Source organism: Tachyglossus aculeatus, chromosome 14 (genome assembly GCF_015852505.1).
Source record: "Tachyglossus aculeatus isolate mTacAcu1 chromosome 14, mTacAcu1.pri, whole genome shotgun sequence".
Lineage (NCBI taxonomy): Eukaryota > Metazoa > Chordata > Mammalia > Monotremata > Tachyglossidae > Tachyglossus > Tachyglossus aculeatus.
The window spans coordinates 42,025,540-42,040,289 of NC_052079.1; the positions used below are offsets into that span (position 1 = coordinate 42,025,540).

General features: G+C 42.1%; 1 protein-coding gene across 1 annotated transcript in view; it reads left to right on the plus strand.

The window, feature by feature from the left end:
- Window positions 1-3,120: 3,120 nt before the first annotated feature.
- UTP20 (UTP20 small subunit processome component) overlaps window positions 3,121-14,750 on the plus strand; it is a 79,416-nt gene continuing 67,786 nt past the window's right edge. Inside the window, exons 1-7 of the mRNA XM_038756200.1 lie at window positions 3,121-3,295; window positions 6,628-6,708; window positions 8,233-8,299; window positions 8,464-8,596; window positions 10,167-10,355; window positions 10,638-10,719; window positions 12,411-12,548. Of these exons, the coding sequence (XP_038612128.1) occupies window positions 3,251-3,295; window positions 6,628-6,708; window positions 8,233-8,299; window positions 8,464-8,596; window positions 10,167-10,355; window positions 10,638-10,719; window positions 12,411-12,548 (735 nt within the window). The 5' untranslated portion in view covers window positions 3,121-3,250. The remainder of the gene's footprint in view (window positions 3,296-6,627; window positions 6,709-8,232; window positions 8,300-8,463; window positions 8,597-10,166; window positions 10,356-10,637; window positions 10,720-12,410; window positions 12,549-14,750) is intronic.

The following is a 14,750-nucleotide window of genomic DNA, read 5'->3' on the forward strand; positions in this document are numbered from 1 at the left end:
GCCCCCTGTGGGACAACCTGATCACCTTGTAACCTCCCCAGCGCTTAGAACAGTGCTTTGCACATAGTAAGTGCTTAATAAATGTCATTATTATTATTATTTTTTTTTTGTCTGCCTTTGACGAGCTCACAGTCCAACGTGTGGGAGACAGTGATCAATCCAAATAAATAAAATTAGAGATCTATACAAAGTGTTGCCTCATCTGTAAAATGGGAATGAAGACTCTGAGCCCCCTGTGGGACAACCTGATCATCTTGCAACCTCTCCAGCGCTTAGAACAGTGCTCTGCACATAGTAAGCATTTAATAAATGCCATCATTATTATGATTTTATGATTTTATTTTATTTTATTTTGTTAGTATGTTTGGTTTTGTTCTCTGTCTCCCCGTTTTAGACTGTGAGCCCACTGTTGGGTAGAGACTGTCTCTCTATGTTGCCACCTTGGACTTCCCAAGTGCTTAGTCCAGTGCTCTGCACACGGTAAGCGCTCCATCAATACGATTGATTGATTGATGGATGGATGGATGATTATTATCATCTTTTAGACTGTGAGCCCACTCTTTTAGACTGTGAACCCACCGTTGGGTAGGGACTGTCTCTCTATGCTGCCAACTTGGACTTCCCAAGTGCTTAGTCCAGTGCTCTGCATGCAGTAAGCGCTCCATCAATACGATTGATTGATTGATTGATTGATTGATGGATGATTATTATCATGTTTTAGACCGTGAGCCCACTCTTTTAGACTGTGAGCCCACTGTTGGGTAGGGACCATCTCTATATGTTGCCAACTTGGACTTCCCAAGCGCTTAGTACAGTGCTCTGCACACAGTAAGCACTCAATCAATACAATTGATTGATTGATTGATGGATGGATGGATGGATAATGATTATCATCTTTTAGACTGTGAGCCCACTCTTTTAGCCTGTAGGCCCACTGTTGGGTAGGGACTGTCTCTCTATGTTGCCAACTTGGACTTCCCAAGCGCTCAGTCCAGTGCTCTGCGCACAGTAAGTGCTCCATCAATACGATTGATTGATTGATTGATGGATGGATGGATGATTATTATCATCTTTTAGACTGTGAGCCCACTCTTTTAGACTGTGAGCCCACTCTTTTAGCCTGTGAGCCCACTGTTGGGTAGGGACTGTCTCTCTATGTTGCCAACTTGGCCTTCCCAAGCGCTTAGTCCAGTGCTCTGCACACAGTAAGTGCTCAATAAATACGATTGATTGATTGATTGACTGATTGACTGATGGATGATGACTATCATCTTTTAGACTGTGAGCCCACTCTTTTAGCCTGTGAGCCCACCATTGGGTAGAGACTGTCTCTACATGTTGCCAACTTGGACTTCCCAAGCGCTCAGTCCAGTGCTCTGCGCACAGTAAGCGCTCAATAAATAGGATTGATGATTGATTGATTGACTGACTGATTGATGGATGATGATTATCATCTTTTAGACTGTGAGCCCACTCTTTTAGCCTGTGAGCCCACCGTTGGGTAGAGACTGTCTCTACATGTTGCCAACTTGGACTTCCCAAGCGCTCAGTCCAGTGCTCTGCGCACAGTAAGCGCTCAATAAATAGGATTGATGATTGATTGATTGATTGACTGACTGATTGATGGATGATTATCATCATCTTTTAGACTGTGAGCCCACTCTTTTAGACTGTGAGCCCACCGTTGGGTAGGGACTGTCTCTCTATGTTGCCAACTTGGACTTCCCAAGCGCTTAGTCCAGTGCTCTGCACACAGTCAGCGCTCAATAAATACGATTGATTGATGATTGATTGACTGATTGATTGATGGATGATTATTATCTTTTAGACTGTGAGCTCACTCTTTTAGACTGTGAGCCCACTATTGGGTAGGGACTGTCTCTCTATGTTGCCAACTTGGACTTCCCAAGCGCTCAGTCCAGTGCTCTGCGCACAGTAAGCGCTCCATCAATACGATTGATTCATCAATCAAGATTGATTGATTGATTGATTGATTGATTGATGGATGATTATTATCATCTTTTAGACCGTGAGCCCACTCTTTTAGACTGTGAGCCCACTGTTGGGTAGGGACTGTCTCTCTATGTTGCCAACTTGGACTTCCCAAGCGCTCAGTCCAGTGCTCTGCGCACAGTCAGCGCTCAATAAATACGATTGATTGATTGATTGATTGATTGACTGATTGATTGATGGATGATGATTATCATCTTTTAGACTGTGAGCCCACTCTTTTAGCCTGTGAGCCCACTGTTGGGTAGGGACTGTCTCTCTCTGTTGCCAACTTGGACTTCCCAAGCGCTTAGTCCAGTGCTCTGCACACAGTAAGCGCTCCATCACTACGATTGATTGCTTGATTGATTGATTGACTGATTGATTGATTTGTACTTCCCAAGCGCTTAGTACAGTGCTCTGCACATAGTAAGCGCTCAATAAATAGGATTGATTGATTGATGGATGATTATTATAATCTTTTAGACTGTGAGCCCACTGTTGGGTAGGGACTGTCTCTCTATGTTGCCACCTTGGACTTCCCAAGCGCTCAGGCCAGTGCTCTGCGCACAGTAAGCGCTCCATCACTACGACTGATTGATTGATTGATTGATTGATGGATGATGATTATCATCTTTTAGACTGTGAGCCCACTCTTTTTTAGACTGCGAGCCCACTGTTGGGTAGGGACTGTCTCTCTATGTTGCCAACTTGGACTTCCCAAGCGCTCAGTCCAGTGCTCTGCGCACAGTCAACGCTCAATAAATACGATTGATTGATTGATTGATTGATTGATTGACTGATTGATTGATGGATGATTATCATCTTTTAGACTGTGAGCCCACTCTTTTAGACTGTGAGCCCACTGTTGGGTAGGGACTGTCTCTCTATGTTGCCACCTTGGACTTCCCAAGCGCTTAGTACAGTGCTCTGCGCACAGTAAGCGCTCAATAAATACGATTGATTGATTGATTGATTGATGTTTATTATCATCCGTCCCCACCAGTCCCTTCCTTGGCCCCGCCCCCTCCTGTCAGGGTGGGCAAGGCCCCGCCCCTCAGCCGTTGGCCGGCGGAGGGCTTCGCGTCACTTCCGGTCACGTGTCCCCCTCCACTTCCGCCTCCGCCCGGCCAAGATGGCGGCGCCCAGCTCCGCGCGCCGCACGTGAGGGGCGGCCCTCAGCCCGCCCGTCTTCCCGGCGGGATTCCCTCCCGTCCCGGTTTTCCCGAGCTCCCTTCGCCGTCCTCCCGCCGAGGCCGCCATGAAGCCCAAACCCACTTCCCACAAGTCCAGTAACACCTACCGGGTAAGCGGGAAACGCAGGATCATAATCATTCATTCATTCATTCATTCATGCAATCGTATCAACTGAGCGCTTACTGTGTGCAGAGCACTGGACTAATCAATCAATCAATCGTATTGATTGAGCGCTTACTGTGTGCAGAGCATGGCAACATATGGAGACAGTCCCTACCCAACAGTGGACTCACAGTCTACTTCTATTTATTTATTTTACTTGTACATATTTATTCTATTTATTTTATTCTATTAATATCATCATCAATCGAATTTATTGAGCGCTTATTGTGTGCAGAGCACTGGACTAAGCGCTTGGGAAGTCCAAGTTGGCAACATAGAGAGACAGGCCCTACCCAACAGTGGGTTCACAGTCTACTTCTATTTATTTATTTTACTTGTACATATTTATTCTATTTATTTTATTCTATTAATATCGTCATCAATCGTATTGAGCGCTTACTATGTGCAGAGCACTGGACTAAGCGCTTGGGAAGTCCAAGTTGGCAACATATGGAGACAGGCCCTACCCAACAGTGGGCTCACAGTCTACTTCTATTTATTTATTTTACTTGTACATATTTATTCTATTTATTTTATTCTATTGATATCATCATCAATTGAATTTATTGAGCGCTTACTATGTGCAGAGCACTGGACTAAGCGCTTGGGAAGTCCAAGTTGGCAACATATGGAGACAGTCCCTACCCAACCGTGGGCTCACAGTCTACTTCTATTTATTTATTTTACTTGTACATATTTATTCTATTTATTTTATTCTATTGATATCATCATCAATCGTATTTATTGAGCGCTTACTGTGTGCAGAGCACTGGACTAAGCGCTTGGGAAGTCCAAGTTGGCAACACATGGAGACAGTCCCTACCCAACAGTGGGCTCACAGTCTACTTCTGTTTATTTTACTTGTACATATTTATTCTATTTATTTTATTCTATTAATATCATCATCAATTGTATTTATTGAGCGCTTACTATGTGCAGAGCACTGGACTAAGCGCTTGGGAAGTCCAACTTGGCAGCATATAGAGACAGTCCCTACCCAACAGTGGACTCACAGTCTACTTCTATTTATTTATTTTACTTGTACATATTTATTCTATTTATTTTATTCTATTAATATGTTTTGTTCTCTGTCTCCCCCTTCTAGACTGTGAGCCTACTGTTGGGTAGGGACCGTCTCTATATGTTGCCAACTTGTACTTCCCAAGTGACTCAAAGTCACTTCGCTTCTCTGGGCCTCAGTTCCCTCAGCTGTAAAATCAATCCATCAATCATATTTATTGAGCGCTTACTGTGTGCAGAGCACTGGACTAAGCGCTTGGGAAGTACAAGTTGGCAACATATAGAGACAGGCCCTACCCAACAGTGGGCTCACACTCTAGAAGAATCTTGGCTCTGTCTAGTAGTTATAATAATGGCATTTATTAAGCGCTTACTATGTGCAAAGCACTGTTCTAAGCGCTGGGGAGGTTACAAGGGGATCAGGTTGTCCCACAGGGGGCTCACAATCTTCTTCCCCATTTTATAGATGAGGTAACTGAGTCCTAGAGAAGTTAAGTGACTTGCCCAAAGTCACACAGCTGACCATTGGCAGAACCGGGATTTGAACCCATGACCTCTGACTCCATTCATTTATTCAGTTGTATTTATTGAGCCCTTACTGTGTGCACAGCAGTGTGCTAAGCGCTTGGGAAGTACAAGTTGGCGACATATAGAGACAGTCCCTACCCAACAGTGGGCTCACCGTCGAAAAGTCACTTCGCTTCTCTGGGCCTCAGTTTCCTCATCTGTAAAATGGGGATTAAGACTGTGAGCCCCACATGGGACAACCTGATTCATTCATTCATTCAATCGTATTTATTGAGCACTTACTGTATGCAGAGCACTGGACTAAGCGCTTGGGAAGTACACGTTGGCAACATATAGAGACGGTCCCTACCCAACAGTGGGCTCACACTCTAGAAGGGGGAGACAGAGAACAAAACCAAATATACTAACAAAATAAAATAAATAGAATAGATATGTACAAGTAAAATAAATAAATAGAGTAATAAATATGTGCAAACATATATACAGGTCCACTGGTTTGCTGTGTGACCTTGGGCAAGCCACATCACCTTTCCGTGCCTCACTCAGTTCCCTTATCTGTAAAATGGGGATGAAGACTGTGAGCCCCACGTGGGGCAGCCTCATTACCCTTGTATCTACACCAGTGCTCAGAACAGTGCTGGGCGCACATAGTAACTGTGTAATAAATGCCATTATTATTATTATTATTGTTGTTATCGAGAAGCACAGTGGCGTCGTGAACAGAGCATGGCTTGGGAGTCAGAAGGTCGTGGGTTCTAATTCCGCTTCCACCACTTGCCTGCTGTGTCACCTTGGGCAAGTCACTTCACTTATCTGGGCCTCAGTTACCTTATCTGTAAAATGGGGATTGAGACTGTGAGCCCCGTGTGGGACAAAGACTTTGTCCAGCCCATTTGCTTGTACCCACCCCAGCGTTTAGTACACTGCCTATCACATAGTAAGCGCTTAACAAATACCAGTATTATTATTATCATCACCAGCTCCAACTCCTGGACGCTAGGGTTGTACACTTGTTGAACTTATATTTTTGAGCTACTTGCCCAACAATCAACTGTATTTAATTGAGCTCCTACTGTGTGTGGAGCACTATACTAAGTGCTTGGGGGAGGTAACTATAACAGAGTTGGTAGACACATTTTTTGCGTTGAATTTTGCACAATTTTGAATTGCATTTTGCACAAAAGGGGGTTACAGTCTTGCTTTTGGGGATACAGAGGGAAACTGTTTTTGTCTTCAGTTCCTGCTGCACCAGTGTTAAGCCCACTGTTGCATGGTTTGCTATTTTGTTTTAGCAGTTCTGAGTGTATATGTGTGTTTGCATTTGTTTATAGATTAAAAATAAAGATTTCCAATAAATGATATTTTAATCTATCTTAATTAGTGGAAAAAATGGGATTGTACATTAAAACTATCAACCTCCAATGGCCCCTATCTCAGGAAGGACAATTGTAATGGACCGAGAAATAGATCATTTAGAGATGGGGCAAATAGGAAATTTTGTAAATGAAGGCCCTTAGGAGAAATGTTCCAACTTCTGTTCCCTCTTGTTAGAATTTAGGAAATGTCAACGGCGATACCTCCTCCAGTCATTTGGCATTGGTCTTCTCATTGAACCTTTTTTGGCCCCTCCTCTGGAAATTGAAAAAAAGCCTCCATCTCTAGTGTTGAGCATCCAATAAATAGTAAGGGCTTAATAAATGTTGACTGTTATCTTGTGATCTTTTTTTCCAGTTTCTGACATTCTCTGAACGCTTAGGGAATGTTAACATCGATGTTATTCATCGCATTGACAGGACTGGGAGTTACGCTGAGGTAAGAGTTTCATGCGAACTAAATCCCTGAAATATGTATTGTTGACTTTGACTATAAGATGTAGGGATGATCTTATTTTCATTAGACTGCCTATATTTTGCGATACCTGATTCTGCTTTAATCCAGTTTATGTAAGGGTTTTTTTTTTTTTGTTTTCATTCAGCTTGTAATTATGGAAATTAGTGCTTGTCTTCTTTTTAAAAATAATTTGGATGAATACATTTTCATGCCACTGTTTCATCCATGATAGCTGTAAACATCATCATTGTAGTCGTTTGATCCAGTGACCTGTCAGACACCTTATGACATACCGCTAGAAAAATCTCTTGTCTGCTTTTGTGACAAGATTTTGAGAAATTGTAGTAGCATAACTAGTATAACATACCTGCACTATAATTTGGATGGATTGTCTTTGGGCTTCTCTGTCCTGAGTAATATCTAGCGTGTTTCTCAAGTTTGATCAAACTAGATTGATCAAATTAGAAGGGAGAGAAGGAATGAAAGTTAAAAACCAGGATCTAGATTAAAAGTTTGTAATCTACCTAGGGGCTTAGAACACTGCTTGGCATAGTGCTTTGCACATAGTAAGCGCTTAATAAATGCCATTATTATTATTATTATTATTATTATTATTATTATTATGTAGTAAGCACTTAACAAATACCAAAATTATTAACACAGTAATGAGCTGTACCTTAAATTTAGTAGTGGAGTTGGATGATAAATTACTAGTAGGGGGAAGAAAGAAAAGGGGGTTAGTTATACATGAGTTAGTGCTTAAGCATTAGGGTATGTCAGATCGTTCACAAGCACTGAAGGGGGTTGTGAGTACCTAAGTACTTAGTGGCACATAAATACTGAACAGGCAGTAGGGGGATTATAAACAGGGTAGATTAAAATTAATTAAAGAAGGCTTGCTGCATTTAAAGGTGGAAAGACTGGTGGTTTGCCTGTTTGAAGCAGGGGGGAGGTCTGAGCGAGAGACCGGTGGGGGAGAGATGAGAATTAGGCACAGTGATCATCTTAGCTTTAGGAGAGTGAAGATTGTGAGCTGGAGTGTAAGAAGAGAGTGTTTAAATACCAGGGAGAGAGCTAACAGGGCTTTAAAGCCAATGGTCAGGGAAAAGGGACAAAACTTGGAGGGATCTGTGGGGGGCAAGGGAGGGGCAAGGGGAATTGTAAGGCAGTATAGTATACTTGGGTTTTCATCAATCAGTAGTATTTATTGAACACGTACTATGTGCAGAGCACTCTACTAAGTGCTTGGGAGAGTACACTGCAACAGAATTAGCAGCCATGTCCCCTGCCTATAACGAGCTTATAGTCATAAGAGGACTTTTTTAGTCATTGCTTTGTTCTTTAAGGCAAATTTCAAAATTGAAGAGAACTTAATCGAATATGACAAATTTGTGCTTTGTGCTTTGCCTTTATTGCACTTTATAAATAAATCCTTTTGGTCTTCATATTGTAAATTCAGTCTTTATGTTGGATTGCCTAATTAACCAAATATTTTCATCTTGATAGGAGGTTGAAACCTACTTTTATGAAGGACTTCAGAAATGGAGAGAATTGAATCTCACAGAACACTTTGGTATCCCCTATTACTTACTTACAATTGTTTAGTTGCATTGATTGTGGTCACTGAACCAGTGAACGTTGACAATAAAAATTCATTAATCACAGCCAAACTACTGTGTACCACTATTTTTAAGCTCTCCGAGGCTCATGGTAATTTAAATCGTTTTTCCCCCTCAGTGAAATTTTACAAAGAAGTTGCCAACAAATGCCAATCATTCAACCAGTTGGTCTACCACCAGGGTGCCATAGTCCAGAGTTTGAAGACTCACCTGCAAATTAGGAAAAGTCTGGCTTACGAACCCCTCTTGGAGTAAGTAACGCACAAGCTTACGGGCAAGATTCAAGTAAATAATCGTATAAATACAAATGTGCTAATAATAGGAAAGCCTGTTTCTAAAAAAAAGTCTGATGTAATTAGAAACTGCTTTTTTTTTTTAAAGCGGCTTGGTGAGTTAGGAATAAGAAGGAACCACCCTCAAATAATACCTCTTAGTCACTAGAACAGGAAGTATGGAAAAGCATTAGCTTAATAGCCTTAGGCCGGTTGTATTCACAAGGCAGACTCTGAATGAGTCGAACTTCGATAAATCTCCAATCTTATGTAAGTGGGAATTGTATTATGCAGATGGAATCTGTGCTTTTAAAGCTGCCTATCATTGTCCCACGTCGACATTTGCACATCTGCTGGATTCATAGATGCCATTTGACCTTTGGTATCGACCTCCGTCCTGCCGGTGCTTTAGGGGGCTTCGGTTACAGGCAGGCAGGTGGCAAGGTGAGAACAAGTTGGCCAGGCCTCCCAGCCCATTTAAAAAGCATCCCCAAGGCATGTAGCCTCTTGGAAGAAAGGCTTGTCCCCATGGCCCCAGTCGAACTCTGTATCAAAAGATCTTTGCCATCTCGTGACATCCAGCACGTAGCAAATACCTTTCACGTTATCTGGATTTCATTTCATTTTCAACTTTCCCTTGTCCTGTCGTGCAAAGCCACTGACATTTTGCAATCTTAGTAAAAATTATTAAATCATCATCATCAATCATCAGTCGCATTTATTGAGCGCTTACTGTGTGCAGAGCACTGTACTAAGCGCTTGGGAAGTACAAGTTGGCAACACATAGAGACAGTCCCTACCCAGCAGTGGGCTCACAGTCTAAAAGGGGGAGATGGAAAGCAAAACCAAGCATATTAACAAAATAAAATAAATAGAATAGATATGTACAAGTAAAATAAATAAATAAATAAATAGAGTAATAAATATGTACAAACATATACATATATGCAGGTGCTATGGGGAAGAGAAGAAGATAAGATGGGGGTGATGGCGAGGGGGATGAGCGGGAGAGGAAGGAAGGGGCTCAGTCTGGGAAGGCCTCCTGGAGGAGGTGAGCTCTCAGTAGGGCCTTGAAGGGAGGAAGAGAGCTATCTTGGCGGATGGGCAGAGGGAGGGCATTCCAGGCCAGGGGGATGACATGGGCCGGGGGTCGATGGCGGGACAGGCGAGAACGAGGTACGGTGAGGAGATTAGCGGCAGAGGAGCGGAGTAAATGAACAATTTACTTCCATTTTTCCCACCATGAAGAAGGCAGTGTTCTGGGCCTGTTATGCAAATACTTGTCTAAAACCTATCCTGAATATGGCAGGGAAATTTCTTCTGTACGTAATTGTCTTCTTTCTTTGCCTCAGAAGAGATGTGTTGAGGAATCTGTGGGCAAGTGGCCCCTCGTGAGAGGAGCGTCTTTGTTTTTTATTAACTATCATCAGATTTGTACCAAATTACTTTTCCATCTTATATTGCCATTTGGGGGATGACTTTGCTGCCTTTGTAAATTTGGCGTTGGAAGTATCTCAGAAACTGTTGTCTCCTATTATTTTCAATACAGCCTGGTGGTTCAGTTGGCTCGAGATTTGCAGACAGACTTCTACCCACATTTTCAAGATTTTTTTCGGACCATTACTTCACTTCTGGACACCCAGGACACGGAGCTGTTAGAATGGGTTTTTACCTCTCTCTCTTATCTTTACAAATACTTGTGGAGGCTAATGGTGAAAGACATGCCAAATATATACAGGTAATCTCTCTAAATTTTCTGTTCTCCCTTCCTCTTCTACTCCCACCGGTCTTTTACATAATTGTACAGTGAAGAAAAAACATGAGTTTTGTGTTATACAATATAAGGGTCTGTTGCTTAGTGAAAACATTTGATTTCTCGCTTTTACACTTTTTAGGAAGTTCACATCAAAGTTTGTGTTTCTAAAATAATGTCATCTTCATGTTTTGTTTTCTTTTTTCTCAATTTATTTCAGCCACAATTTTGTGATGTATTAAAATGTTTTTGTTATTGCATTTGCAGTTTATACAGTACACTCCTGGCTCACCACAAATCACATATAAGAAATTTTGCAGCTGAGAGCTTTACTTTTTTAATGAGAAAGGTAAGTTATGAACACTCATGATGGGTTTTTTTGCTGAACTGCTTGAGTATCTTAATTCAAAAGGCAAGACTGTGAAGGAATTCTCTTATAAGTTTTACATATAATGGAAGTTGAGATTCTCTGTGGTGAGGTGAAGCAATTTGAGCTTTGTTTCTGTGTCCTCTGGACTTAAAGCTAGTTTCTACCGCATCAAGATGTCCAGTAAATACCAAACTGGAGATTTAGAGTGCTTTTGGCTGTCATTTCGGGGAGAATATGTGAGAGTCCAAGCGTCATTTTACTCTTAAATAAGAGGCACCTTGCTAAAATACCTAGATTGAGAAGCTTTAGTAGCCTTTGTCCAGACCAAGCAATCAAAGGGAATAAAAGAGATTTGGGAATTAGTTGTAATCCAAAAGAGAACCCTGGTTAAGTATTTTGAAGAACTGTCAATCTCATATTACACATATTGTACCCACAAATAATATTTTAATCGGAGATAGGATTGAAGTAAATTCAGACAAATATTTAAAATGGCAAAGTAAGATTTATGCCAGAGAAACTCCAAAATAGATCATTCCCTCTACCTCCCTGGCCTGCCTTCCTGTCAGCCTAATTAAGGGATCTGGACTTCGCATGTGGAGCCAGCCCTGCAGAGGTACTTTGAAGATGCCTTCATACTGATCGGGCTATAGAAGAAAGGAAATAGCTCCAGTGCTTAATTTCTCCCCCCACCAAGAAAAATCAGTGGTTTGGCTCCCCCCAGGACCACCCATACTGTGGTGCAAAGAAGTCATAAGTCAGCCCCTTTGCCTCCTGGAAAAATGGAGTCCCTACTTTCCTTCTCTGTAATTCCCTTGCCAGCTTCAGCAGGACATTTTGGATGAACAGACTGTAAGCTTGTTGTGGGCAGGCAATGTGTCTGTTTCTTGTTGTATTCCCCAAGCGCTTAGTACAGTGCTCTGCACATAAGCGCTCAATAAATAGCAATTGAAAGAATTAATAAATGAAACAGTGAATAATTATAATAATAATGGCATTTATTAAGCGCTTACTATGTGCAAAGCACTGTTCTAAGCGCTGGGGAGGTTACAAGGCGATCAGGTTGTCCCACGGGGGGCTCACAGTCTTAATCCTCATTTTACAGATGAGGGAACTGAGGCACAGAGAAATTAAGTGACTTGCCCAAAGTCACACAGCTGACAGTTGGCGGAGCCGGGATTTGAACCCATGACCTCTGACTCCAAAGCCCGTGCTCTTTCCACCGAGCCACGCTGCTTCTAAGTGAATGAACAGAGACTGACAGCACAGTCAACACTTACCCATTGGTTTTATTTTGTTTCTGCTGTGGGTTCTTTGGGGTACTAGGCAATAAGAGTTAACTAGTTAATTATGAATACATTTCTCTTTAATTATCTGAAAGATAGCCGATAAGGTTAAAATCGTGATTCTAAATTGGAGATTCCTTTTAAAAAAGGGATTTTGCAGATGTTTGTATGTGAAACAAAAAATGTTCATTCAGAAACCTAATAAAATATTGGCAGCTCAAGAAAGTGAGTGTTTCTTTTCTCTACCACAGTTTTCTCTTCATCAAATATATATAGGCACATAAAGAAAATCAGATGGTACTGTTGAGACAGGAATTTTCAAAGTAGGTTGTTGAGCATTTTTAAGCTGTAAATATCGTTTTCTCTGTGTATTCTCTTTTGTAGGTTTCCGATCAAAGTGCTCTCTTCAACTTAATGTTTCTTGACCTCGAAGTACATCCAGGAAAGGTGGAAGGTGTTGGGCAGTTACTTTTTGAAATGTGTAAAGGAGTTAGAAACATGTTCCATTCTTGTGCAGCCAAGGTAAAAGAGGAAATGTGGGATGGTCGGGGCTGGGAGCAACAAGAAAATGGTTCTTGGGTGCAAGTAAATAGCAAAGGAGACTATGCAAATTTGGGGAATGGGGACGTAAATGGATGGAGAGTTGTACAGTTACAGTCCTTTTAGACTGTAAGCTCTTTATAGACAGAACATGTCTGCTAATTTTGTTGTATTCTGTATTCTGTTGTAGTCTCCCAAGCACTTAATACAGTGCTCTGCATATCGTAGGCCCTCAATAAATAAGTCTGATGGATATAAAAAGTCAGGGGTCATGCTCTCAGTTTTAACCCAGTGCTTAGAGCTGCCATTGGGTTTTTCCTAAGTAGCTTAGGTCATTCAAAAGACTGTAGTGAGGAGAGGTGTGGTCAGTGGTAGAAGAACTTTTTCCCATTCTGTCTTGATTCTCTGCTGTTCCTGTTTATACTACTGCTAGCTAAATCACATCTTTCATTTCCTTAGCATATCATCTGGCTGGCTTCCAGGAACCAATAAGAGATAATAATAATAATAATGGTGTTCATTTCAGATCACATCCAGATCTGGTAGTTGTTAGATTCCTGCCCCGTTCTTTGACGAATGGGATCTTATGCTGGAAATCGGTGGGCAGCAGTTGCAAAATAGCAGCAGAGGAATGAAACCAAAGTATCTCTTTTTCCGACTAAGTCGTACTTGAGAAATTATAAGGGGAAAGAGAATATAGTAAGACCCAATCTTATCTGATTATCAGTAACCCCCAGTTCTCTGACGTCACAGTTGCATTCTTGAAGAACTTTGCCGTGAGAGAAATACGCATTGTGGTGCTCATCCATTATTCAGCAGAGTGTCAGGCTGTATCCACACAGGTGGGCATTGCTGGAAGAACGTTTCCTAATTCTGTCATAGTACTGTATCCAAAATGGAAAACACGTATCAGGGCTGAACTGACATTATTTTTCATCCTGCGCAAGAGTTCATGTAATTATCTTCAATCATTTATAACTACTGAGCACCTGTTGTTTGCATCTGGGGGACTGGAGTGGTGTTAGTCAACATGGTGCCTGCGCCCTAGCTTGCAGTTTAGTTGGGAAAGAGGCAGACACATATAATTCATAGGTACGAGGAAGAAGGAAAAATGGCTGTGTAAATTAGTGAGTGCTTAGATAGGGTTTGTAAGGTATGTAAAATATGAACTCGTGCTCAGGTGGGTGTAGAAGTGCTGAAGGGGTGGTTAGGGGGTATAACCTGTTGTGATCGAGACCCTCCTGAGGGTAAACAAGCAGTAGGAATGACAAGAATGAGATAGAGTGAGTAGATTTACTTGGTTTCTCAGCAGCCTGGGGCTCTGGGTGGGGGGCCAGCAATAAAAAACCCACGTCTCACTAGAATTAGGGATTCCGGGGGACACCAGGTCAGGAACAGAAGCCAAGCATCTGCCTTTGAGGAGCGTGGAATTTTTTTTTATCTTAAGCCTGCTCAAATTCCAGGGCTGCAGAGATGTCTGCCCACTTCCCCCCATTTCTGACCAAACAATAGAGGTCAAGGGTTCCCCACATCTGACCATAGTCAGCAAGAGTACTTCTCAGCATTAGTACAGAATTTGTTTAGGAATCCCCACTCCCTCCTGAGCAAATCAGGCACCACAGCATGCTAATATCACGACCTTGAAAGCAGGAGCAGAAAGGAGTCTCAGATCCCAGTTACTAGTGGAGCACAGCCACAGAGCCGGTGATCATGCTCTAAAACCTGTGAACTAGAAATTTGGGGATTTTTATAGCTGTTCCATTTTTTTTTTTCCCTCTAGGGTATATGTTAAGCACTTACTACGTGCCAGGCACTGTATAAGCTCTGGGGTAGACATAAGCTACTCAGGTTGGACCCAGTCTATGTTGCACGTGGGGCTCACAGTCTTAATCCCCATCTTACAGACGAGGTAACGGAAGCACAGAGATGTTAAGTGACTTACCCAAGAATACACAGCAGTTAAATGGCAGAGCTGGGATCAGAACCGAGGTCCTTTGGACTCTCAGGCCTTTGCCATACGGCTTCTCTACCTTCAGAGAGATGCCCGCAATTCCAGACTTCCATAGGGGGAACAGTTATACCTAGATGTCTCCTAAGGACCCCGGATGGGGACCTCTAGATATCTGGAGGCAAATAGACTGTAAGTTCATTTTGGGCAGAGAATGTGTCTACAAACTCTGTTAG